Raw genomic sequence first — 27,968 nt, 5'->3', positions numbered from 1 at the left:
TTATATCTACAATGGATGTCATAAGCTGTAAAAGGTACAGAATATTTACCCAGACTGTATATACTCTACGAACCGTATTGACTTTGCAAGCCTATGTAAACAAAATTGAATTCAATTTTATTTATAAAGCACTTTTAACAATGGACATTGCCTCAAAGCAGCTTTACAGAAATATATAAACATATAAAATAAAAATCACAAAGTTTAAAATTAAATTAATATTTATTACTAATGAGCAATACTGAGGCACTGGTGGCAAGGGAAAACTCCCCGAGGTGATATGAGGAAGAAACCTTGAGAGAAAAAAAAACCCCCAAGACTCAGAAGGGAACCTCATCCTCATCTGTATGACATTGTAGAGTGAGATTATAAATGTCCTTTCTACAGCTGTTTATAGTCAAGTGAAATTGTGCAAACAAGAGATTCTAAGCAACTTATAGGTCAGCATTATTTATTAGTTCATTATATACACTAATTCCTTCTTGGCGAAGTCTTTAAATGTTCACTGATGAAGACCTGAACAGAAAACTGACCACTGCAAAAGTAGTTCATGCAATTTAATGAATCAGCATGATTGGTTATTCATCATTCAAACAAAATTCCAACTTTTCAGCAAAAGATAAAAAATGTATGAAATAGTGTGCAGTAATTCCAAAGATATATTTTTTTTATATCTATTGTTGTCTGCTCAGACAAATCGATAGCTATAGTAACACTGGCTGTATTCCATTCAGAAGCCTATGCAGGGATGCCTCGATCAAGAGTGCCAATGATATTCAGTTGTAGGGTCTTTCCTAAATGAAGTGATAAATGGAATTTTACTTCAACAGACACTTCCAAATAATCTTTAAAGGGAACAACCAACTGACACTTTGCTCACAAAACTCTTTGCACTGTTTTATGCTGAATGAGAATGATTGTGCAGAAATACTTGTGGAAAAAAAACTCTGCACTGTATGTTAGTACAGAAATGTTAATTACTGCTAAACACATCCACATAAATTTAGCAAATGAGTCTGTAGGATTTGAACACATCCACATAAAAGAGAACCTGTGCAGAATTTGGCATAAATTCTTTCTGTCTGTGTTGTTTCTCTCATGTAGATGAACCTAGTCTTTGCTACTTCTATGATGGTGATGGTCTTTGTGAGGACTTTGAGCGGGAGAAGAGTGTGAGGGACTGTGGACTCTACACACCCAGTGGTTTCCTGGACCAGTGGGCCACAGGGGTGGAGGTTTCCAATGAGCACAGAATACAGTGCCCCGCAGAGGTGGCTGCAGGGTATCCTGCCGTGACAAAGGTGGCAAGATCTGTCTCTCTCTCTCTCTCTCTCTCTCTCTCACACACACACACACACACACACCAGCTTTTTATTAAAGTAGCTCATATAGTATTGAATGTAAATGAAGCTGTTTCAACAGGTTTTAGTTACGTCAAAATGTGTGAGCCCTCTCTTTGCCCCGAGAATGAATCCAGGCATGACTTTTAATAAACCTCTCACTGTTGATGCTAACCATTTAAACAATTTTACCTGCGAAATGTAGACTTGTACTACATCACATAATACTGACACACAGTTGTGAAGCTGTAACGAGTATACAGTTGTGAAGTGTAATAACTTGTCACCCTATTATCTGGTGTGATTTCGTGTTATATTGTCTCAGGGAGTTTTTTCTTGCTGCCACAGGCTTGCTCACTAGGAAGCTAAATCTGCATCCAGATGCTTGTAAAGCTGAATATGATCTTTTAAAGACATACTTCTAAAAGTATGGCTGCTATCACAGAGGGGTTTTAAAACATGCCTGAAAACTGAGCTGTATTACTCCTTAGGTATTCCAGTATGGAATTTTTAGCATTTTCCACATTTCTTATTCTGCTTCTGTATTTTATTGTTTCCTTTCAGTGTTATTGACAACAATGGAAAGTACTAGAGTAGATAGCAGACTTGTGTGTGAAAGTTGCACCCTAGAGAAGCATGCTACCATGAATGTATAGAAAGCTGGAAGCAACAGTACATTTCAACAAAGGGGCATTTTGCTTGCTTTTAGATTGATTCTTGACAATGGAATTAAAACTTCAAGTATTTTGACTTACAGTCCAGTAGAATTCCTGTAGAAATGAGACATCGAAAGCTGTAGCCACTGAGGAGTTGAGCTTTAGTAGCCTGTATATGTCTGATTTTTTTTTTAACATGTCATAAAACGTATTAATAAAGTCCAAATGAAGGTAATGTAAAATTATGACTAGGAATGAGTTAATATCTACTGATAATCAATTAAACATAAAGTGCCATAACCTGAGCTATCCAATGTGTAAGAAAAAAGTTATTAGTCTATGCAGGATATAAGATCAACAACCATAAGTTTAATTAATGTTTAGAAATAGTTGATAGTTTGGTTCAGTCACCTGACACTATGTTAACAGTCTATAGATGGTTTGTTGAGTGTCTATAGTCAAATAAAGTGTTTTTTGGGGTTCCTATAAAGCAGAGGTAATCAAATGATGGACAGCCGCCTGATTGCGAGACCAGCAAAGTTTACAGCAAAGTTCTGTTGCAGCTTATCCAATCACATGCATCTATGCAAATAATTTACCTGATGGCAGCTCATCAAGAAAGCTTTCATAGATTTTGACATGGTTTATTAAAAAAAGGTGATGAAAAAGGAATGTTTGAAGATGAATGAACAAAGAAGTATGTGTTTATTCTCTACTTTCAGTTCAAAACAGATGCCTCATCTGTTCAGAATCCAAGTCGTTAGTAAAAAGTGTTAATGTGAAGCACCAGTGCATTTAAAAAAAAAAAAAAAACATGCCAAGCATGTACCATGAAAAATGAAATAGCCTTTTTTTTATGGCTAAGCATTAAAAGCTAGCTGTTGTAATCATTCAGTCATGATAGGTGCTTAACCAAAGCAAGCAAGGGATTTTATGTTGCTGGACTTTCACACATTTTAGATGAGTATGTCTTGCTCTGGAGGGACAGAGAGTGTACTATGTTATATTATGAAGTTATGAATTTTTCTGTATTTTCCAGGTTTTGATTTGGATTCCAACTATTCTTAGAGAGTTTAGGAATTTTGTTTCATATGGATTTATATGTGTGTTTGTGTTTGTGTGCACGTAAAGACCAGGCACAGTGTAAAGGCCAGACAGTCACTGTAATGCTGATGGGGCAGAAACTCACCACCATAAACTACTCCAGAAATACTGGGGACATCCATTGTGCAGAGACAGCAGACAGCCTGACTGTTCCCACTGCTCCTGTTACACTCACACACACACACACACACACTATTCATAATTAGTGCCATTTACAATCTCTGGAACTTTGCGGCTCTCCAGTGTCACCTAGCGTCTCACTGCTGTCACCCCACACTTGGGTTCAGTGGGTTCAAATCTCCAGGTTTTCTGTAAGCTTCTGGTGTAATTGACATGCTGCTTGCAAATGTCAGATGAATTGAATAAGTCAGATTGAGTTATTCTTTTTAAGGCATCAGCTTAATCTTTATTGAGTCCAACGTGTATGGTTTATGCAACTTGGAAATATTTGGCTTTAAAACAGACCACAAGTGTTTAAGGGACTTTAGGTTACATTATCCCTGCATTTGAGCAATTTCTTTTAGAGATCAAATTTCTGTGACTGGATGTCTAGATCTTTATGCTTTATCAAAGACATCTGAAAAATGCAACCCCTAATGTGCACATAGCGAGAGAGGTTTGTCTCATTACCCCCTCTGCCCCAGTTTTGATCAGAATACGGGTAGTGGCAAACCTTGCTGGGTGTCTGGTTAATTATAATTCCCAAATGGTCTAAATTAAATCTTGATAAAGCAAACGCAACCTGGCAGTTCCCATCTTTAATGAAATGTTCTACTTTGGTTAATGAATTTATTTTCGACCTGTGGCGTAATGTTGAAACTGTTGAACTTTTCTGATTGAGCCTGTTGGTATATTTAATACATCTAGGAGTGAACACTGATGTGAGACTGCAGAATGTTAATAGTGTGTGTCTGTTCTTTCAGAGCTGTCTGTCGAAGGTTTTTGACCTGTCTGATGTTGGGGTGTCTCAGTATGCTTGGTTCCCATGTGAGGAATCACAGCGGCACAGCTGGAACCCTGAGTACAAGTTAAAGGTAAGAGGTAGAGTGGAATATGAACTAAATATGTTTACAATAAGATCTGATAGCCACAAATTTCAAGCAACGCTCACACTTTCAATTGCCAACAAGCATCAATCAATAACGAAAGCACTTTTTCAAAACTCTTCATACAGTCTGCATTAACAGTTTTCAAAGCAGTGTGTTAGCATTGAAAAAAATGTGCTGCAAGCATATAGTGTTTTGTAGCTGGTGGAGTGTGAATGACTAAAGAGTTCATGGATTTTGGAAGATGTGTTCAATGAATGTATTTTGTGTGAAAGCAATGAAAAACGATCATCAGTTTGGCCTGCATAGACTTCTTTTTCGCTGACTGTGTGAAGAGTTTTGCCAATCTGACATCGCACTTTGCTTTTTAACAATGCATGTTAGCAGTCGAAAATCTTGTCGATTGAACAAAATAGTCAATAATCAGTTTAGGTTCTAGATGCATCATGGTTTCAATACATCATAAAGCTATATCAGTTGTTTTCCAACTCACAAATTATTTAAAAGACAAAGAACACATAATATTTCAACATTAACAAATAAATAAGTATTCCAATGTCTTTCTAAACAAAAAGAACAGCATTATATATAACACTGACCAAAATGATATAATATTTTCTAACAAAATAGCAATAATTTTGCATTGTAAAACATATGCAGTTTAAGACTGCTGCAAAAAAAAAACTTCAACTGAAAAATATATACTTAAAAAAGTGGCCCAGTTTTTTTTCTTAATTTGTAAATATGTGTAGAACATTTGTAAAGCTATACAGTAGACACACTGCACTGAGGATGACAGATCTAGAGATAGATAACAATCAGATTCAGTCTAGAGAGCCACATAAATTGAAAGAAAAAATAATAAGTACAGTAATTGTAATTTTATTCTTACAAAAACAGCATTATTGCAAAATAAAATAAAAACATTGTTGTCAATTCATGAGTTTTGACAAAAGCTTTAACCAAAATCCTCCAGAATTGCTTTATGAAAGATTTTTACAGTGATCGTTAATGTTATAATGGGCCGGGGCTGGCACGTGTTTCAGAATTACAAATATTTGCTTTTTTATGGTTGCAAACTGCTGTCCTACTACCATGGTTTCTGTGGTGCTTACTGCATCTGGCCATCCTCTGGTTGGTTATGTGCACATTCACAGATTAATGACATACATGCCCTGTAAAACATCCAAGTGCACTTTTGTGGGATTTCTTGAAATCTGCTAACAGCTTTACACCAATATATTGCAGCATACTGTTTACATAACCACTTGACATCCTCTTAGCTGAATGGCAAGAAGAACTAAATTTAACAGCAAACTAAATAGTTTTATCTCAGTCCAAATAACTCATATAAATATATATTTTACAGAATCCAAACCCAAACGTTATTCATAACAAACTAAAGTTCGGCACCGTTAAAACAAGGGGAACATATTTATAATAGATATTATAAACTTTATTTATATAGCACATTTCTTAATTTTAAAATGCTTTACAAAAATTGAATACTGTAGTAAGATGAAATGAATAAAGGAAAATAACTACAGGATACTGTATATTTTGACAGCATATATAACTAGCATATAACATTCTTCTTAGGCATACTATTCCCACCCCATGGTAGCTGCTGCTGTCATTATTCACCTGGCTGCAGATGGGACCATCTACGGTGATCAGACGCAGAGCAATGTCACTGTCAAGCTGGTGGACACCAAGGAGCAGCTCCACAATCTTGGTTTGTCTGGCTTCATTCATCATGCACTTACATTATCTTATTATTTACATCACACGTTTAGTTCAGTAATCTTTGGTTTGTTACTTGATTGCACCCTTCATAATTAATGTGCAGATAAGCCAATAGACATGATGACAAGTATTTATAAAAAGTCAATTCTTTTGCAGGTGAATGGCGACTGAGTTGCAGAAACAACCCTCTAGTGATCCCAGTGATTCATGACCTGAGCATGGCTTTCTACAGGACCAAGGCTATTGAAGTGAGCTTCCGCTCTGCACTGGTGGCCATTTCTGGAGTGGGTCTGCGTTCTTTTCAGTATTTCGACCCCATCACAATTAGCGGCTGCCAAAGCAATGAGATCTACAACCCTATGGGCCAAAGGTGAGTGTTTCAACTACAAATAAAATCACTGCGGCGCTGATTTATCACACACACAGGCATATGGTTAGACCAGTGAAGCTGGACTTTGTGATCTTGTGAAATTTGTACAAATCACTGTATCTGTTTATGTTCAATGCTAAATCTTGGTAAGCTAGTTATTACATAATTTTGACTTAACTCTTAATAATAATAATAATAATAATAATAATAATAATAATAATAATGCATATCTTTTACAGTTGTGTTCATTACTCATGTGATGCCATTGACTGCCAGAAGCCTATGGTGCACAACGCGGAGATGAAGTGCAGCAGTCCAGGTTACTTCAATGGTGTCCGCTGTATGGTCACCTGCAACCGCGGATACACCCTCGAAATCCATAGAGATGATGAAATCATCAAAACTCAGGTGCTGCTTTGTGTTTTAGGATGTTTTATTACCTTTTATTTCCAAAACATTCAAGCGTATCATTTTGATAATCTTATGTACAGTTGTATATGTACACATACACAGACAGAAACATGCAAGATATTACACCTACACCACTATAATCTTGTTTCATGCACTAAGCGCTTATGGAGTGAGTAGCAATAAAGTTTTATGGATCTCGTGGGTTGGATGGAGCAAGCTATCGGAGAAGAGAGCAGCGCTGGCGCTCGGGCCGGTGGGCTCTGAGCTGCTGTTGGCTTTTCCCCAGGTTTATGTCTTTCTTCCCAAACCACTTTGTTTGAGGAGTCTGAAACCATGGGAACAGTCCATGTGGCTCAAATAAAAGCAAGGTTCTCCATTCACAGTGCAAGGAAGAGAGAGGGAGGAAAAACACACAGGGCAAGCCAAAAATTAGCGAGAGGCATTGTTAAGTTTGCACAGCATTTCACAGCATCTACCTTTCCTCCCTGATGCACTGTTCCTCCCTGTTATGCTTATTCACTTTTCTTGCTATAAGAAAATGCTATCATTTACAATTAAAAGAGCGTATAAACTTAATATTCCCTGTGTGTGCAATTGCAAGATACTGCCTTCTCTAAATAACATCTGAAGACTGGGAAAAAAGGTTGTGTTTTAAGTCATTCACAAATTCAAAACAATGCATTCGTATATAAGCCAAAATTATATCTGACAATCAACATAGTGTACATAGAAGGACCTGCTGATTTCTCTAACACAGGGTCATAGTGCTCTAGAAATATTTTGCTTTGTTAGATAGAGTCTCATAATAACAAGAACCAAGGATCAGCTGCATTCTGCCACACATAAGCAAAAGTTTGTTAAATTTCCAGGCAAAATGATCCACACAACTCAGGGGCATGCATGTTGGAATGTGAATGCAGATGTGTTGCCAGGTTTTTTAATGTACATGCATTTTCAGGTTCAGTGCAGGTCCAGAGAGGGGAAAAAAAAGACATTGTCAGAGTTAAGTCCTGACTTCTTTATGTGTTTGACATCAAGCAGAGTGTCCAGCTTGCAGCAAGGCTGACCACCCAACACAGTCTAACATTCCTTTCTGTTACTAATAATGCTAAATCAGCAAAGCCTTAACAAGCCATCCTTGCACGACCAATTATTTGCAATCATGTAATCAAATATAAGGCTGTATTTTTTTCTCCATGTGCTGGTTACAAAACTAATATAAGAAATATGCACAACAATTTAGAAAAATGCTAATTGTATAGGAAAATATAAACAGCGTAAAAACATACACAACATGTTTTGCACATGCACGGACAGTACTGTATGTAGGTGTTTGGGCTGATTACTGCCAGAGACCGCTGTCCGCTGAGAGGCTTGGCTTCTGTACAGCAGCTATTACGCATTAGGAAAGAGGAGAGAGGCAACAGACAGATTTTCTCGGCTTTTTGGGAGGCCTTGGTTTATATAACAGCACTATGATTTGGGGCCCAGAACCGGGGGGTTGCAGGGGCCCTTACAGGGAAGATGTCTGGACTGGTTATGTAAGGTGAGAGAGTTTTCTTTAAGTCTGTTGCCTCTTTTGAAATAACGACACAATCTCTGGTACTAACAGAACATTTGTTACTCTACTGCATCACACCTAGTTATGGCAATTCAGCAGAATCACAAAGAAAATGGTACTACGGAAAACACATCTACACAATATACTCTATTCTCTAAATATCGTGCGAACATGAAACCATGTTTGTTTGCCGCACATAGAGCTAGTGTATGGCAGGTTTTAATCAGATGCCCTGCTATTGAACTCACCTGAAGAAACTCTGTAATCCTGCCAGGAAACAGAGAGAGAGAGAGAGAGAGAGAGAGAGAGAGAGATGGCCTGATGGATGATGGTATGAGGGTGCCCATGGGCTTGCACTGAAAGGGAAAGTGCTGATCCCAGCACAGCAATTACTGCTTATCTGCTGTCTCCAGAGAGCACTAAAGTCTGCTTCTAAAAGCCCCAGTCAGTGAGAAATTAGTCATTTCACCATTAATGCTATAATGGACCTCAGAATGTTCCAAAAAAAAAAAAGAAAAAGAAAAAAAAGTCATACGTAGAAACAGCAGCACCAAACATTGTTAGCTCTACACAGTGTCTGCGTGACGAGAAAGTAGCTTTGGAGCTGAATGATTTTTGTTCTGGTTGCACTGGTGGCGGCAGGGTGCCACATCACAACGAGGGCAGTGTCATTTGTGGCCTCCGTATCCTGGCGGCACACCACTTGTTTTTGCCAGGGTGTTATTGAAAACAGAACATGTCCTGAAAATCACCATTAGACAAACAACAACATTTCAGAAAGGCAAATGGAGAATTTAAGGATTAGTTTCCTTCTCTTGCTTTTCTTTTTTTCCCCGACTGTGTGTGTGTGTGTGTGTGTGTATGTGTGGACATGTTCTTGTATATAGGTGGTGATCAAATGTCATCACAAGAAAAGGAATATCTGACATTTTTAACCTTGTGGGACCACTGGCTTACATTAAGGTTAGGATTAAGTTTAGGTGCTTTAATTAGCTATATTAATAATTGTCACTGGAATGCCCTCATAAGTAAGACCCACATGTGTGTGTGTGTGTGTGTGTCCAAAGAGAGAAAAAATCTTGGGGTGGGGTGCCAAAGAAATTCTAACAGGCAACAGGGGCATCTGTGTTGAATTAGGCACAGTAGTCAGTGGTAGTTAAATTCTCAGTGGAGGAGGAATCAGAAGCTGTAAATTTTTAAAAGAAGGAAACTCCTTGCACGCAGACACCCCTGCTCCACTCCACGTCGCTTCCCAACCTAGATATGTTGCCAGTTGCCATTCCTCGCTTTGTGAGGGAAGGAGGAGGAGGAGGAGGAGGAGGAGGAGGAGGCAGCCAGTGACAGCCTGTTGAGCAACGATTTCTAAATCTAGAACATTGTGTTTGTGTACTTGTGTGTGTCATTCGGTGTGTCACTGTGTGTATTGTGCTTGTATGCTTTGCAAAATGATGTTTGGTATTTAAACAGCCCCCTCATTGTGTATGTTTGTGTGTGTGTGTGTGTGTGTGTGTGTGTGTTTTCGATGATGACTGTTTTTGTCTTGGTCCCTCTCTCCTCAGGCCAGGCTCCTGACACCCCCTACAGCTTGGCTTGTTTCTTTAATGGCTGTTGATACAGTGTGGGGCTTGCTTTTGAAACAAGATAGAAAGTTGTAACTGGGGTTTGAAGGGGACTGCAGAGGGGATCCTCTGACGCCTGTTTTATGTACTTCTTTCTCCTTAGGGTGGTTTTATAGAAGGACAGTGATGCTTCCTCTATATAACTCGACACCTAGATCAGAGCAATGGAGTCCTTCTACTACATCATTTTCATCAACTCAAGTCAATTTTTGATCATCATTCTGTTATGACACTATAGTCTGAATAGAAAAGAACAAACTTAAGGACAACAAAAGAACAGAATTGCTTATAATATTCACCTGAAATATGGAAAAGCTTGCACTGTCTCGCCACTGTGCTGTTTTCAATAAGAGCCCTTGGCTGAAAAGAGGAAAAAGCAAAAAAGAGGGCGAGTTTTGGAGCTGGATCTGGATTGCATTTCAACTGTTTCCTGCTGTTTTGTTTAGTTTTAGGTGCTGGTATATTTCCTGAGAGGGTACAGAACATTAGATAAGCATTGGATTCCATGGTTGTGCTGCATTCCAGACTGCCTTAAATCTGCCATTTGAGAGGGAAAAGGGAGAGAGAAAAGAGAGAGACTGGGGTCAAAACACAACAAAAAATGCAGTTCCCTTCTGTGTTTAGTTTTGTGGATGTGAGCAAAAGAACATTTGCCACAATAATCTATGCCTTGCCAGCAAAAACTGTTTGGCTTCACAGAATCTGCTTCAACAAACATCTCTGACATCTCTTTTTTTTATGACCAGTCTTTTGGCTCTTGTCAAAAACAAATTAAGAGATCTGTGTAAGAGAATCATGTTTTATTCTGTTTTTCACTAAAAGAGAGAGACCTTGTGTATACCTTGTGTGTACACACAGACAATTTACAACATTCTGAGTATGATCAAATTTGTTTTTGTGCCTATTGCTTGCTAGAACACCAAACAGGACAACCCATAGAGCGCATTTTAAGATGCTGGAAGCTCACAATAGTTTTGTTGGTTTAATGGTTTAAATGTGTTACATTTACAAGCAGCATTATGCAGCCTATTGAGTGAACAGCTAAAAAATTCAACACAACAGTATAATTTATACTGTATAATCTTTCGTTTGGTATGCAAAACTTATTTCTCTTATATTTACTTTTGTAAAGATATGTAAACTATGAATTTGCAATGATCCGATAAACACTGCATTTCACAACACATGAGGGTCACTACTCTTCTCATTGCAAGAAAGGTTTTGAGGCCGAATGATTTCCCGTCAAAGCAGACCACTTCTTGCTGTTGACCCTGCGTTTGGCAGGAATGTTGCTGAACCATTTCACAACCAGTGAACTGACATTTGTTGGATGGTTTCTGTTGCATGCTTGCCACTGTGGTTCCATTGGGGGAGAGAAGACAATGGTGGTGTTTGGTCAGAAAAAAAGAGAAAGACAATCTGGCTGGCCCAGCTCTTCTAACAGCACTGATGAGGTTCTGCTAATGTCTTTACAGGCATTCCACACTCCTGAAATGACTTATTCAAACAGGCGAAATGACCCCTGACTCCCGCCGCCTTTGCTCCTGACAGCTTTATACGCTGTACACAAGCCATTTATTATCGGTGGCCGCCTTTGCAATAACCGCTGCCCCTGCTCAAACTCATTAAGAGATCCATCACAGACACAATAACTTTTTTTATTGAGGAAGGGGAGGGTTCTTTCTATTTTTGGATATTATTGTCATATTGTAAACTTAAAGCTACTGTAACTGATGCTATCATACTCAGATAGAAGGAAAAGCTGATATGTTAACTCTCGTTCTTTAGTCGGACACTATGGCCACCCTCACTTGCGCTGATGGGAAGTGGAACAAACAGGTGTCATGTGAACCAGTGGACTGTGGACGCCCAGACAAATACCATGTGCACCTGGCCAACTTCAGTTTCACTGAGGGCACCACCTATGGCAAGAAGTGCACTTTCCAGTGTATGCACCCAGCACAGCTGTTAGGTGGGTTCAGCACCGTGCATCCACTGAGAATACCACTGGCTTTAGTAGGTCAACTATAAAAATCTCTACGCTGACTCAACCACAAACAACATGAAAAACTTGAACTTACTTATTGACTGAATGTCATTTTTAAATACTGATCCTGTATTTACAGTATTGTTGTGTATACCAGCATAGTTTATTTGACACATAGGCTAACAGTTTAAAATGCAAAATGTCAGGTTTTTATGACTATATAAACTGATTTAGTCCTCATATTGTAGGGAAACCATAATAATGATATGCAAGTTTGTTTCATTAAGTGGGAGCTAGACTGTAGTTTAAATGTTTAGGGAAGAGGAATTTTGTTGGAATTTCACCACCCAGTTCACTGATTTTCAGACTATGAACAAGCTGAAAAGTATGATTTCTTACAGGCAGCAATAACGTGCTGACATGTATGGAAGATGGCATGTGGTCCTTCCCAGAGGCTATGTGTGAGCTGCGCTGTCCCATGCCTCCTTCCATCCCCAATGCCATTCTGCAAACCAAACGCTGCAATGCCAGTGGTCTCAAAATCGGCTCTTTCTGCAAGTACAAGTGCAAGCCAGGCTACCATGTGCCTAGTGCTGACAACCCCAAAAGGCGAGTGACTTCTAGCTCTGAAGACACCAACTGACTGTTATATTTACAGTGTGATTGCATTAATGTACACATTTTAAATACTGATTACTGATTGGAATTATCACTATGCTGTTATCAAGTATTTACCTTGGGTTAGGGTTAGAGTTAAATAATATATTTTGGATGTCATAAAAAATGTTATTAAACAAAAGAAAAAGGCACCAACTTACATTCACCTTCTTTCTCATCAAGAAATTCAGAAAAAAAAAAACAAGAAGATAATTAATGAAACTCTCCCAATGCTACATGCTCCCTGGTTTTTGCATTGTGTTCATTTGCACATTGGAACAGGATCAGCACTAAAATTTCTGATGCAATTTCACTTGCCTCTGAGATATTTAGAATTGCCAGATTCAACACTGATTTTAATTGTAAAATGTATAATTTTTTGCTAGAGGTGGGATCCTGGGTGACTGTGGTCATATTGAATAGTGCTTGTGTGTGGCTCTGTGTGATCTGTTTACCATGTTTTGGTGTAAGTTGGGCTTTACTCATTCATTTGTTTATTTGTCTTCAGACGGTCGTTCACACGACAGTGCACAGAGAATGGTACCTGGCAACTGGGCATGTGCGTGCCAGTGACGTGCGAGCCACCACCACCGGTCTTCTATGGCAGCTACCAGTGTACTAATGGCTTTCAGTTCAATAGTGAGTGCTGGCTGAGCTGTCCCGAGGCTAATCGCATGGTGAGAGAACACTGCAAAGAGACCTGCCGCCTCTCAGACTTGACTTGGTCTGAAGCTCACTTACAATCGGTGCACCTAGATTTCTTGAAGCCACCTCTTGCTCTCATTAACCTTCTCATTTCATGTGTTAATAAAGAACATCCCACTAGAGACAACTGGTCTTCACAGTGTATGAGTGTTGGTTGTTATATTTATATCCATAGTTTAAAGTGCTAAAAACCATGAGTTGTCTGATCTTGGATTGGATAAACATATGCTTTAATGGGTATGTGCGTGCCTTTTCCTCCAGACAACCTCCACCACTGTGATCCGCTGTAGAAAGGATGGGAACTGGACTGGCTCTTTCCAACTCTGTCCCCAGCTTAAAGGCCAGTGCTCCCTCCCTCAAAACCTGAGTCCGGATATCAATCTTACCTGCAGCAGGGGGCATGACATTGGTTTGTACAAATGCACACAGTCCACCTGCAGTCATAACCATTTAGTTGATTTATTTAAAATAGATCGTGATTAAACAAACTGCATCTGAAACAGCTTGATCATTGCATTGATACAGAACTGATTTAACTTATAAATGCTTGCAAAATTTTAGATGCTTTTTAAAATGTTTTCATCACAGACCTCTGTGTGTAATAGGAAAGCAATGTGAGGTGACGTGCAGAGATGCTGGTAGCAGTGTGGTGCTCCTCCCCAGGAACATGACTGTGGATGCCTTAATGAAAGACCACTGGAGAAACCCACCCAAAGTTAAGGTGCATTCAAAAAACTGGTGACATATTATTTTCCTAATCATCGTTAATAATATGCTGAAAGAGACTGTCTACTTTGTATTTGTCATGTTTCTATATGTATCCTTTTCACTAGACGTCTCAGGGAGTTTGTTAAATGTTCATAATGCAATCATGCTAAAAGCAGAATACTTAAATAGGTCTACAACTTATGTTAGCTATATTTAAGTATGTATGGCAGTTGTTTAACAATCGGCCATGATGTAACTAATCCAAAATCACTCAATATAATCTATAAAAGGGCAATATAAACAATGGAAACACCAAAGGTGGTCAAAATAAACATCTGTAAGTCCTTAAATATATAGCAGTCAAAAAGCCTGCTTTGATCCATGACCATATTATGACAAGGAACGAAAGTAAATTAATTATTTTACCAGTAAGGTAGAGATGATAAATGCTTTCTTCTCTTAGTGCCAAAATTCCATCTGTCATGTTGTTTATCAGGCAGAAAAGAGAACAGTGTGGCTGGACCACACACACACACACACACACAACCTTTTCACTTTGCCCTTTTCTATATGTTTGAAAAAATGGTAAAGAAATTGTTAGAGAAGTATGGCAAAAAATAAAGATAAAAAAATGGTTTTTCACTTTCTAACACATAACTGCTGGCTGGTTGTTTTCTATAAACCCATAATATGTTTTGTTGCTTTAGCAGTGACATACAGTGTAATATTTTTACAAGGCAGAGTCAGAGTCTGACCTAGTCAGAAAACTTCTGTCATAAAAGATGTTTCAGACACAGACATGAGCTTTCAGACAGCAAGGATGCATATCTTTGTTCCTTTTTTCTCTGGCCTGGAACACCTTTGTGTGGTGGATGACTGGAAAGACCAGCTATTATTGCCCTGAGAATGAATTTCCCATTACAGCTGTCTGACCACCACTCTGGAGAAGAGACGCAGGCTTGACGTTAACCATGACATCACTCCTAACTGCCCTTGAACCATAAGGGCTTTCAAACCATTGGTCTTACAAATGAAAAGCATTCACTTTATGAAGGTGCTCTTGAGTGTAGGTGGTTGTCCTTCCTTTAGCACTATGATCATTTCTCTCCTATCTGTCTCTGCCACTCGCTCAGTTCTGTCTGTGAAAACTTCTCATTGCTTGTACTGCTAATGGTAGAAGACCATAAGTCTAGCCCTTAAAAATCATTTTAGCTTTATTAAATGACTCATTGTTTAGATTTAAAAAATGGCAAACAAAATCAAGGCCTGTCCTGTGTTTTTGTGGTGAATGAAAGATTTCACGCAATTTCAATAGCCATGAATGCAAAGTTATTTGACACCATGAATAAACAGCTTGAGGCCCTGAAGAGGTTGGGGGCTTGAGAAAGAGATGAGGAATATCTATCTTGATGATTTATGATGGCATTGACTGATTCCTGGTGGATTGAATGGTGTTTTGGGGTGATGTCATTCCTCTCAGAAGTTGAGGGGACGTCTGACTTTTTCTTTGGTTTTTTTTTCTCCACCTCCAAATGGTTGTAGAGGATGTTTAAAGAAGCCGTTTTCCATTTACTTGGTGAATGACCCACCATGTCGAACTAAGCAGTGGCATCTGAAGCATCAGAGTATGCATGAGTCTGTGAATGGTGCTGCTTTCTCACTCTGACCTGATATGGCCCTGTGAAAGGTCAATATGTTGATGGACTCATGTGATGAATTGGAGAGTCTTTGCACCATTTGTATCCTTAAAAAAATCACACTTAATGTGAGAAGTCTCTCTTGGAAAATCTTAATGGATCAATGGAATGTCTTGGCAAAAGTGGGAAAAAGAAGAACAGCCCTCTGATAGGGATAGTATAAAAGTCTATTTAAAAGGAAGCAGGTAGTGCTTGTCCAACCCAGACCTTTAGAGAAACTGTAAAAACAAACACAGTTTCAGGAGCAGACGGTTTAAATTAGGCCTGAGTAAACATGCTGCCTGGGTCCTCTGTGTGACACTGAATGGTGTGTGTGTGTGTGTGTGTGCTTGTGTGAGTGCGTGAGTGTTTGTGTCAGGATTGCCCAGGCCAAGCCTCACCACCCTAAGCCACGCCGGAATAGTGGGCAAATGCCTACTTTCTTGGAAAAGTTATATTTATGTTTAGCCTTTTCCACTCTTCATGGCTTCTGGAGTTCCCCCAGAGCGTGTCATTTTGCCTCTCTAAACATCCTACCTGTGCTAACTCAGGAGCCTCAGCCAGCTAGTGCTCCTTACATTTAATGGCTCCCCTACCACAGCAAACTCTAAAGTCTTACATGCAACGAGCGCAATTCTTTACTTTCTGTATTTTGCAAGCTGAGATAAAACTGTGGAGTTTTTGGTGCAGGTTTTTTGTTTCCTCTATCACATGCTTGGGTTGGAATCTTCTAAACTCAGCTTATACATTTATTAAATTTAAATCATATTATTCAGTATCATAAACTACTATGCTACTAAATACTAGAACTATTATACTACTACTATATTTCCTGACACTAAATAGGAAGGTTATGCAGTTAGTAGAAAGAGGATTGAAGTCAAGGAGTTTCAAAAAGGAATAGAAATTAAATATTTGCGTCTCTTTTGCAGAGTATTGTATGTACAGTTGTACTGAAGTGGTATCCAAGCCCAGAGATTCTCCATTGCATAAAGGGTTGTGAGGTAAGATGTGTCTTGTATGCTATTATTAGGACATTTGTTCTTGGGTCATTCTCATCCATCTAAATCACATAACGTTTATCCATAACAACAGTACCATTATTTGCTTTCGTGATGGGGGGGGGGGGGGGGGTTGGGGGTGTTTGTGCGGGAGGATTGAATCTACAAACATGACCTCCTGTGTTTTGTTTAGACAGGTGATTTGTCTCTAAAGAATCCTAAAATCTTTTAAAGCCTTTCATTTAAAATAGAATTGGCTGCTAAATGAGGAGGCTAAATCATCTTTACCCTACCAACTGTAATAACTGTGGGAACTAACAACAGTCAACATTTTCCTCTCCTAAACCCCTTACGTTATGGTATTGGAAAATACTATTGGCTGTACTTTAAATGTTGTACAATGAGTGCATCCTGATCCCACTGAAAACCATTATTTAAGAAGACTTTCAACAAATCATCTTTAATAAGGCAGTACAGTAATGCTTCAGTGATGGCAGCTCACCCATCACCGGTTTTTATTTGTGCCCACACGAGAGTCTTTTGAACCAGCCACATTCTGACCCACTTTTATCCACAGGATAATTAATTAGCAGTCCCCTGGAAAGAGTCGGGTCATGTCGGGGAGATGATTTCAAACTTGAAAAAGGTCACAGGTGTACAGAGCTACCTTTGGAGCCTGTCAGGATGGAAATATGTAGTAACTCTCAAGGGAGACACATATAAGTTTAATAGTGCTTTAGTTTCCCAATTAAGAGAGGCCTCTACAGATGCAGGAATACTAACTCAGTTTTTCCAGGGTAACATAATTGCAACAGACTCTGTCTATTTTTGCATGGTGTGGATGTATATGTGTGAATGCTTCTCTCTCACTCTCTATCTCTCTCTGTGTAATTTCAGAGGATAGATTTATTCTGGCTGCATGCCATATGTTTAGGATCATTATGAAGACTTGTGTATGCATTGTATTTCATTTACTGAGCAAATATATATTTTTTTCTCTCTCTCTTCTTTCTAGCCTTTCATAGGCGATAATTACTGTGATGCCATCAACAACCGAGCGTTCTGTAACTATGATGGTGGAGACTGCTGTCATTCTACTGTCAAAACTAAGACGGTAAGTTTATGTTGTGTTTGGTTTAAAAATGAATTGCTTTTCACAATTTCTGTCTGGTTATTGTTTGTTATTACAGCAGTAGGTCAGGAAAAAAAAATAGAGCTGTGGAAGTGATGTTTGGGTTCACATGACCATGGGAAGAGCTCTCTGACTCCTTAATGTTTATTGAGCACCACATATAATATATATAGTTTTCCACAAGTACGTACCTACATGTTTCCATATGAATGTTCATTAGACGTAACACCAGCCAGGAATGTGTTTCATTTTGTAGACCATATATTTAATGTTGCTTACTACAAAAAAACGTTTGGGTTTTCCCTGTTATATATATTTATTCTCCTCCTTTTAACAATGGAAAAGTGACCTCTTGAGATCTTGAGTGACTGAAACATGTAAACTTTTGTTACTGCTTTCACTTTTTTTTTAAAGGCATTGTTGAGCTCAAGAAGTTAGTAGGTCTATGCTAGCATTCATTTCAGATGTCTTAAAGAATCATATGCCAGTTGCATTGTTCTTTTTTTAGAGACTGCATATGTTTTAATACAGTCTCCCACAATGTCACAGCATATATCATGTCACTATTCTCTAAGCCTGATGTAAGCCAAGGTCTTTTCCTCCCAAATGCACCATCAGTAGGGCATAATTACTCTCACAGGACATATGAGCAATTGGGAAAACCTGGTCTGAGTGGTTCAGTGCAGACAGAAAAGCAACAGTGACACAAAGCATCCTAATGGTTCTGTGGGACTTGAGTAAGGCCAGGTCATGATGAGTCCTTGCTGTCAAATAATTTGGTCTGCCATTCTGGACATGAGAAAACAGTGGACGGAGTGACTTTGCTTCAAGTAATATATACATATTTTGTTGGGGGAGGCAAGACGTATTACAGTGGCAAATAGAACAACATTTTTCAACGTTATTCCTGTGTGTGAGCTGGCCAAAATGTTAATGCTTAATCTCAAAGCTAATCTGAAATATTTATAGCAATTCAGGAATGAAGCAATTATTTAAGAATGAAATGACTGGTGTAATTTATGACTAGATTAATGTTGAAATTGGGGGAAAACACTAATCTTATAGAAAGATTATATGATTCTCTGTGATTTTAGACATACTTTGGGAAACTTGACTTTTAATTGATCTCAAGTGTTTTTCTGTAGAACTGTTATTTATTCCACCAATGTTATGACTAAAAGACAAAAAAAATGCCTGTTGGTTCACAATATTCCCAAGAAGACTATCAACAATAAGCATATCTTCTGGGCTTCTGATAGACCAAGTGACGTCAATATGGATAAGGTTAGTTGTTGTAAGAACATCTAGTGGCTTTTAGATTTGGAAGAGTGAGTGAAGGGTTTTTTGGACCTCTCTGGTTATTGCAAGCCCATGTCTCACTGTGATTGCATTGTTGATGGGTGTCCATGCTTGTTAGAATCAGTTGAAATGCATTTATAGATGTTTATGAACAATGTTAGATATTTATATCATTGAGAAGAAAAGCTGCCTATTCTTTTCAGTTTAGTCTTTTTTCTTTTCTTTTTTTTTTTTTTTACTATAGGTGCAGTTAAATTATTCACAGACGTGTCTTTGGATAGTCTTTCTGCTATTAGCCAAGGTTGTGATAATTACGTCTCCAAAACAAACGTGCAGCTCAGAGAGCGTGCATAATGGCTTTTGGTCTTCTGAGCTGTGTTTTTTTTTTTTTTTTTTTTAAACAATTGTTAAGATGCTTGAGGGCAATAAAAACATTTTTGCACATTTGCACAGGCACACACACACACACACACGCAATGAATTGAGAACTATAGTAAGGCGTATGATGATGGCAGAAAGTTGTCAGCTCTAGAGCTTGTGGGCCAGAATGAACAGGCCAGATTTATACTTGGGAAAATCCCTCATAGTGTATGTGAACACTGAGAGGGAAACCCTGGGTGTTTCTCGGGGCAAAGTGAGGCCGTTCCTCCCTCCACTGCTCCCTTTACAAGAGAGCCCTTGTTCCTCTGCTCCCGTACACATGTGTTGTTGTCTTTTTTCTTTTTTTCTTCCACCCTGAGACTCTGTCCTGATGCTGCCTGCTATGTCCACTTTGGCAGGTATGTCCCTTAGCTGAGTGCATACTGACATACAGAACAGTGCTGCAAACAATGTACTATTGTGCTGTTTACACACAATGTGACACAAGAGCTTTGGGTTTGGGTTTTCATTGTGAAAGCATTGTGCACGACGTGCAGTTTTGGGGGCTTTAAACGGAAAAAGAGAGTTTTAAATGGCTGACCTTAAAAATGTTTTACTATACTATTGGAAGTTGGGTTCATGCAGGTTTGTTTATAGCACAGACTGAGGCCTTTACTGGTTGTGCTGATGAAATGGATGGCTCTTTTCCAGGTGATTCCATTCCCCACGTCTTGTGACACCCTAGAAGACTGTGCATGTCGAGACCCCAATGCACAGGAGAACAATAAAGGGATTCGACACCGTACTCTGGGCTGAGGCCGGGCCACTGGAGGTCCTCCTGGTACCCAACAGGGGAAAAACAATAAAACAAAAAACCTTTCTCTCTCCATGCTGCTTACTAGAGGGCCATTCCACTCATGCTGTACCCTGACCTGCCTGCCGATGAGCCGTTGCCCACTATGGTATGCCGCTCAACAAGCAACAACACATTAAAATATATAATCCTAAATAGGGTTCAATTATGGACGAAAAAGTGGAGTGTTTTAGGAACCAGCTCAACAAAAAATAAACAGAGACGTCATCAGTAGAAGCTGGACGCAAGCCCAAACTTGACAGTTTTATTGCTTTGTATTCCCGAGTCATTATTTGTAAGGCACAACTGCAGCAAAGTGATTAGAAAGCAACACAGAGAAAACCTTTTCATGCTCTGATTGTTTTGTTTCTTATTTTAATAGAAACCATTCATTCTTAATAAGACCAACAAAAAGCAGAAAAGGAAAGACTAAAAAAGCTAGCAGTCTTGGAAATTCCTAAGCTGATACTTCAGAGAAATCACTTCAGCTATTCATAAAAATGCTCCCACCCATGTCCTTTAGTTTCCCACTGATGTGTTTAACAACAAATGGTCTGGTATAGCATAGGAAAAGCAAAAAGCCCTTCCGAGGCATTTTGACAAATATTCTTGAAGAGCCAAATGCACCACTGAGCTGCGTGAAACATAGGAAACATGAGGTGTCTGTCCATGATGGATTGGAGGATGATGAGGTAGGCAATAAATCAGCAAAATAAAACTGCAAATCATCAAGAAATATGCACACCTGAATCTGAAAAGTATCAGCTTTTTTTGTTTTTATTTTATTGAATGAATACCTCTCTCAGAAGAGACATTCATTCAATAAAATACAGCCCTACAGATGTGTGTAACTGAGAGCAAGGGATCAAGAATAAGAGGAGAAGGGATAAAAGGGGAGATAAAGACAGAAAGCGCGGCTGTTGTTGCTAGATTTTCTGCTTGAGCCAAGCAGGCAGATATCTCTTCAGAGTGTGTATACAGTTTGTTCTCCATCTTACCTCCTGCCATAATGCAGCTATATAGATTTAAAAAGTATTTTAGAAAGCCTATACAACACTGACACATGTTTAGATACTTACTGTATTTATCAGTCTGCAGGAATTACATACAAGACTTCTGGACTATATTTAGATATTTGGCCTTCTAACAATTTCTTCAGCAAACCATTTGTCTTAACAATAATCATACTTACACAAATCCGGTACTGCCATAGCAAGCATAATATACAAAACTGTAACCAAATTAAAACTTGCATGAAGAACTTGTCAGAGAGACATGCTGATATGTGACCTGCTGACTGTTTTGTGCTGAGATGCAAATTATCAGTACTAACTATGTGAGTGCTTTTGCATTTAGTTATGTGCCTCATGTAAATCCTTTTTTTACATTATGGTTGCAGCTTATTTGAACTTTATTTGACTGAGCCATGAGCCATTAATGTCCAGTTCCAGTAAAGCCATTTCAATAAAACCAGCCAGTTCAAATAATGACATGAATAGTCATCATCCCACCCTGATTAGCATAGCCTTTCTGAGGTAAGCTTTAACAGACACTAAAATGTATCACAATAGATCAGTAAAACAAAAAGAATATCATGCAGATGCCCCAGAAGCATGAACAATGAACTAATCAGTATTAAGTATGTAACCAGTGAAGGAATGTATAGTACTGTTTTCTTGCCATTAATGTAAAACGTCCATGCTAAATGGCCACAGTAGTAGACATATAGGGTTACAATAAACAAAACCTACTTAAAATGAACTGCTGGGTTTCAGAATCAGATAATCAAATCAAATTGCTCTATCATGTCTACAGTAACTTTTGCGGGGCGGGGGCTTGGTAGCATTCATTCATTCATTCTTTCATTCATTCATCTTCATTAACCTCTTTATCCTGGTCAGGGTTGCAGTGTATTTGGATCGTTTCTCATGCCAACTGGGCATGTAAAATGATTATTCCCTGAATGAGACATCTGTCTATTCCAGGGCACTATGTCACACTCACTCACACACTCTTTCCCAGGGGATATTTACTGTATCCACCTACTAGCATATTTTTGTGGGAGGAGACAGGAAAACCCAGAGGAAACCCACACAGACATGGAGCTAAGGAGCAAACCAGGGACCCTTGATTTGGGACTAAAGGTTAATGACAAATACAGTACAACAAAAAGTGCATTTTCCTTCAAAATAGCCAGAATTTTTAAGGCACTAAGGCATGTCTAATATTTCAAAGTGACTCATTGTCTACAAAACACAGTACCAGTTTGTATAAGATTATTACAGTTGGTTCTTTGCACATGTACAACCTAGTCATTGAACTGTCTTTGTTCCACTGTTAGCATCACACCTTAAAACTAATTTCAGGTTTTATGAATAATTATCATTTGGCTACTGCAAATTAGGAAAAACAAGAATAAATTATATTGTCATTGTTGATCATTCTTGCAGTACTGGCAGCAGCAAACTCATAGACTTTACAGTTCATGTGTAGGCATGAAATCTAAACAGCAGGTGGGTTGCAACTCACAGTTATAAATATTTTAATCATAGTATTCCTCCCCCTGTGCATTACTAACATAAAGTGAGTCAGGTTTTAATTTCATCCTTTTCAAGAGATTGCATGTATCCTCAGAAAATGGAGTGGACTAGTCTATAGCTGCATTCCAGTCAGTAATATCTTGTAGCCCCTTGTGCACTTTCCATCCATGCAAGGTCAACAGTCACAATATGAACTCATCCAGCTGCAGAATGGCATAGAGACATTTATCTTGCACAGTGTCCATGAACCCTGCCCCACACTCTCACACCGTGGCTTCCTCTTGTGCATCTGTTACTGATAATGCGGGAACAGCAGAAGATGTTAATACATAGCTGCGTAAATGCAAGACTGCACATTCAGCAGAGACTGGCTGTGTCAGTTCAACATGTGATCTCAGCAAGTATGTTTGTTCATGGAATTATTTGGAAGCAACTGAGATAACAGGAGTAAATAGGATAGAGGGTCTTGGGATAAATAGATAAATAGACATAGTATGTAGATTATTTTACAATGTCTTTGGATTTGGTGGTGCATTCTTAAACTGTATCCTTAAAAATCTGTATTTTTATCATTGACCTCATTTACTGCACTTGTTTTTGTAAAGTTGTTTGTCAATGATAAAAAAAATATATATATAGCAAAAAATATATGTTTAAAATACAAAAGCTGCTATGGTCAGAGAGATAAAGTGTAATTATTACATGAACTAATATTCTTAGTGTAGTCCATCATAACATACTGAAACCTTTTTTTTTACTTTGTCCCTTTTTTTTTGATAAATGTTATTTCCTAATTATAATGGTAGGAAAGAATTACAATACAGAGTTCATAAAGGAAATCCAAATAACCTCAGAATACACTCTACATGGCTATCCATTAGAACAACCCCAGCACCAATAGAAAACGCATGGCAACAAATAGAGTGAAAAGACCATGCAGGTAGGACAGTAGAGTAGTGAGCTTTTTGTTTAGCATTCAAACTTAGGTCTGTTTTCAATTTATCAGTGTGCCATGTGATAAGTCTTTATCCTCAGTGTTAGATTGTATGCGATTGTATGTAATAATAAATACAAAAATACTGCTGCTTTATATATGTATATCACTTGGAGAGAGTGCCTAGGACAAATGCCAGTACACATATAATTTCACGAAACAGTATCACAACCAGTTTCACTACAGAACGACCCACTTCTATACTTTCGCAGTAAATGCCTGCTTTATTTTCTGCAAAAAAGGATGTGTAAATCCTTTTTTTTTATTTTTTTTATTTTAAGCCATGAAAACTTACATTGAAACAAGTGAAGCCTGGTGTAAATGTCGAAAGATAAAACACATTCTACTGTAAAGTCAACAGGATCCTTTTGCTGTACCTCATGCTTGGAATATTTGCTGCTTACTTATTCAGTATTTTAGTTATTTAAGTCACTTAGCAATATACAATGTTGTATATAATATAATTATTTATTAAGAATGTGGGTGTTTTATTTATATTTACACAGTGTTCATCTAAGTTATTTTTGTATGTCTCTGATGTAAACATCATTTGGTGTCATTAAAACTTTGTGAGTTTTTCCCCTCCTCTCTTACTCTCTCTGTCAGTTTATCATTTTTTTTTCAATTAAAAGCTACAGGTTATATCTTTCAAACAAACTGTAAAATGACCCATTTCCTAATAAATGTTTTTTTCGTATTTAGGTAAAATGTTAATGGAAATGTCAGATGGGAAAAGCTCCCCATTGCTTTATTGGTATATCAACCTGTTTTAAATTCATTATATTAAATTTGGGGGAAATGCCTAGGGAACATTTATGTCCTGTTTGTGCATGCAGATGTCCACTTTGAAAAGATCAAGGACTAAAGGTGTTTATGTGGTTAAATGTAAATTGTTGAACATCTGAGTAAAGCAGCAGAAGGCTGAAGGCAGCTTAACTGCTGCTATATGACTGTGTATAGACAAGCTCTTGTGTCGTTGCCCCCGTGAGCAAACCACAGCATTGTCCATTCATTTTTAGCATTTTTGTACAGATTCATCCAACATCCAACAAGTAATTTGTCATAGTCTTTTTCCAGATTACATTATTTATATTATATATAATGTATTATATATTCTAGCTGTCTACCACAGTATAATGGCGGTGAAGTTAAGAATGAAAAGCAGCTCAGAGTGCAGATTTTCAGATGTAATTTAAGGCTATGTAAAGGTGAATGGTGTAGGGATTATCTGGTCTGGAAACCATAGACATCACCAGATGCTGTTTTTTCCCCTGATGGTGCCAGGTCTTTACTGCAGCTGTCCTGCTTGTTCTTGGGGTGATTGCCCTTGGTGCTTTGCCTGAAACCAAGTGCCAATTTAATACATGATCATTTTAATTAGGCTATACTTTTGGTCCCTTAAAAACATGAGCAAATAAAAATTGCTGAAAAAAGTATATTGTCTAATCAAGTTGGATGGAAAGTCCCCCATTTAAATCTAGATGCCTACTGTTTATTTAATATCATAGTTCAATTTAATTAACACAATTTAATTCCAAATAAAAAATAAAGTATTCTTACAAAGTCTGAGAAATATGACTTTAAAAAAGCTTTAAAGTTTTAAGGTCAAAAATTGTTTCAAATAATGTCAAAAATCTATATATGATATGTTTTATTTTCTTCTGTTTCTCATAATATAATCATGTATTCTACAGAGAAATCATTTTGATTTCTATTGTAAAAGAAAAGAGTGCTTATACAGGTTGTAATGTGAAAAGAATTGTACCTCTCCTCTTCATTAGCACTGGTCTCTGGAAACACTGGTTAAACTTTATGAACTTATCTCATTACACATTCAGTACACTGGTTTGGGCACCATTCTGTTTTTTTTTCTTAGCAATCAACTTACTACTGTCAATTGTCAGTTTTCAGTATGGATCATATTGCTGTGTCATTCATGGTTTATGTCAAGCATCTTCTGTACTATATTCTTTCACAAACTCTTTTTTTCCACAAAATTTTATGGCCATCAACATTATTTTTCTTGACATGTATTATTTAGACAATAAACACCAGTTCAGAAAACATAAATGGTAAGTTTGTGCTTAATTATACAATCATCTCCCCATTACAACCATTAGAATGTGTGTCATATGTGAGTTTTTTTCTACATGCAATTAAACATATTTCATGTAAATGTTTATGATTTATTTTCAAGTTATTATACCAAGTAATTTTTCCTCAGCCTTTGAAAGGGAAGGCTTGTTACTGAGGTATCCCCTGCATTACATTCTGATTTGCACTAGCACACTATCAGCAGTGAATTAGTAGTATCAGTGTTTGTCCGTATATGAGAGGTGACTTAACGATGACTTAACGATGCCTCAGGGCAATTCTACGGTACCTTTGGTGGGGGGTGGGAAATAAAAAGGTATGATGTGCAAACAATGAGGAAAATAGTAATGCTTTTTCAGTGTGTCAGGAAAGGGGTGAAGGGGGTCATGTGCTTGTACAGTATGTTACCTCTGTTTTACATCAGGACATATGCAATGGTAGTGGATTAGGTAGTTTAAAAAGGTAAGCAGTTTAAGTTAATTTATTAAAAACACCATAAGGAAAGTAAAATGCAATGAAAAGGGTATCAAATGCATCTGATTATCTGTTCAAAGGGGTTGTTTCACAAATAATAGTAAGCTGCTAGCAATTATCAGACTACTTTGGCCATTTTGTCTTAACTGTTATAAGAGTTTAGTCTCAGAAGATGTGTTGGGATACATGGGATACAGATTTATTAAACAAAATCCAAACTCATAGTCATAAAGGCGCAGATATAAGATTAATACCACTAAACATCCAAAATAGCTAAACCCAGAGAAGGCCAATCCAACGGCAAAAACATACGAGGGAATAGCAAGGATTGAACAAGGGCAAGGCAGAAACAATATAGAAAGGCTCAGAATGCACATACTAAAAAGATGCAAGAATTGACATGTGTGTGTTGTGTGCTTACCCAGAAGTGCTAAATGGAACAAGAATAGAAAGTGAGAGACAGAAGTAGAACATAGGTGACATTGCCATCTGCTGACAGGCAAAAGTATTGTCCAGGGCAGTTGTAGGAGAACCTAATCCCCCACCCCCCACCCCCATGGATCGGATCCTGAAGCTGAAACTCCGGCATTTAGGTTTTTCTCTCAGCCTGGGAAGCTGGTCCAGATGGTCACAATGAAAGTCTGTGATTAAGGAGGTGTCGAATGTTCATAGGGTTCAGGAAAGAGGAAACAGGAGGCAGACTTTAGGATAACTCAAAACGTCTCTTCATTTTACTTATCACTTTTCAGCATGAATGCTACACACACACACACACACACAAACACACACACATGCACACAGACAGAGACACACACACACATGGCAGGCACACAGGGTACAGGCAGGGGCATACACAAAATGTGGGCAGAGGAGTTTGTCCATGAGTAGCTGGAACGTCACTGTAGCTCTGAACAACCAAAAGAGAAGAGTTGCAAATTGGTGTAACCCAAATGTAGTGGAAAAGACCATTTTTTCACAAGATACTGGAGTCAAGGGGATCTGCCAAATATACCTTTGTCAAATCTAGTGTCAAATAAAAGCAAGCCACACCTAACTGATCAAGTAGTTTGTCAATGGGAGACATAAGATATGCATCATAGTTTAAGAAATTTTGGGAAAAGTCCATGCAAAACCGGACAGAACCATCTGCCTCAGAGTCAATAAGAGTCACTCCTCATTTACCCCCATATCGAGCAGAACTGTGAGCACTTCCCTGTTTTTTGTGCTCAGACAAATGATAGTGGATGCTGGAGACCACCCCTGGAGGTGTCTCAATGTGGTGTTGTATGAGACTAGTGTTACTGGGTAGAGGCAATAACACAATGGAAAACTCTCGCTGCGACTTGGCAACCTTCATGAGTTGGGACAGTGAGAGTTGGTCTCTACAAGTGTCTGGGGTGGATTAAGTCATCACTTTTAGATTTACCTTTTGTCTCTGGTTTGAGTGTCCAGCTTCCCTGCAATACCAGCAGACCTCAATTCTACACCTGTTGGGGTAATGGAAATGGGAATTGGGGCACAATGAAATAGCTGGGTTTGGTAAACTGACCTCAGGGGAATTGGCCATCGTTTCTGTCGAGCAGGAATGGGTGAAGGGTGAAGAGAAGTAGGGGAAGGAGAAGTCCGAGACTATGA

General features: G+C 38.3%; 1 protein-coding gene across 1 annotated transcript in view; it reads left to right on the top strand.

Moving 5' to 3' along the window:
- The window catches only part of pappab (pregnancy-associated plasma protein A, pappalysin 1b), a 59,635-nt gene extending 33,762 nt beyond the window's left edge, over positions 1-25,873 (top strand). Inside the window, exons 10-22 of the mRNA XM_058375604.1 lie at positions 1,105-1,301; positions 4,024-4,134; positions 5,746-5,881; positions 6,049-6,262; positions 6,502-6,670; positions 11,642-11,825; positions 12,242-12,449; positions 13,006-13,174; positions 13,464-13,611; positions 13,808-13,923; positions 16,519-16,590; positions 17,603-17,701; positions 20,090-25,873. Of these exons, the coding sequence (XP_058231587.1) occupies positions 1,105-1,301; positions 4,024-4,134; positions 5,746-5,881; positions 6,049-6,262; positions 6,502-6,670; positions 11,642-11,825; positions 12,242-12,449; positions 13,006-13,174; positions 13,464-13,611; positions 13,808-13,923; positions 16,519-16,590; positions 17,603-17,701; positions 20,090-20,194 (1,928 nt within the window). The 3' untranslated portion in view covers positions 20,195-25,873. The remainder of the gene's footprint in view (positions 1-1,104; positions 1,302-4,023; positions 4,135-5,745; positions 5,882-6,048; positions 6,263-6,501; positions 6,671-11,641; positions 11,826-12,241; positions 12,450-13,005; positions 13,175-13,463; positions 13,612-13,807; positions 13,924-16,518; positions 16,591-17,602; positions 17,702-20,089) is intronic.
- The last annotated feature ends 2,095 nt before the right edge of the window (positions 25,874-27,968 follow it).

This window comes from Hemibagrus wyckioides, linkage group LG22 (assembly GCF_019097595.1).
Source record: "Hemibagrus wyckioides isolate EC202008001 linkage group LG22, SWU_Hwy_1.0, whole genome shotgun sequence".
NCBI lineage: Eukaryota > Metazoa > Chordata > Actinopteri > Siluriformes > Bagridae > Hemibagrus > Hemibagrus wyckioides.
The sequence above is the reverse complement of the archived record's forward strand: the minus strand, read 5'-3'. Positions and strand labels throughout refer to the sequence as shown.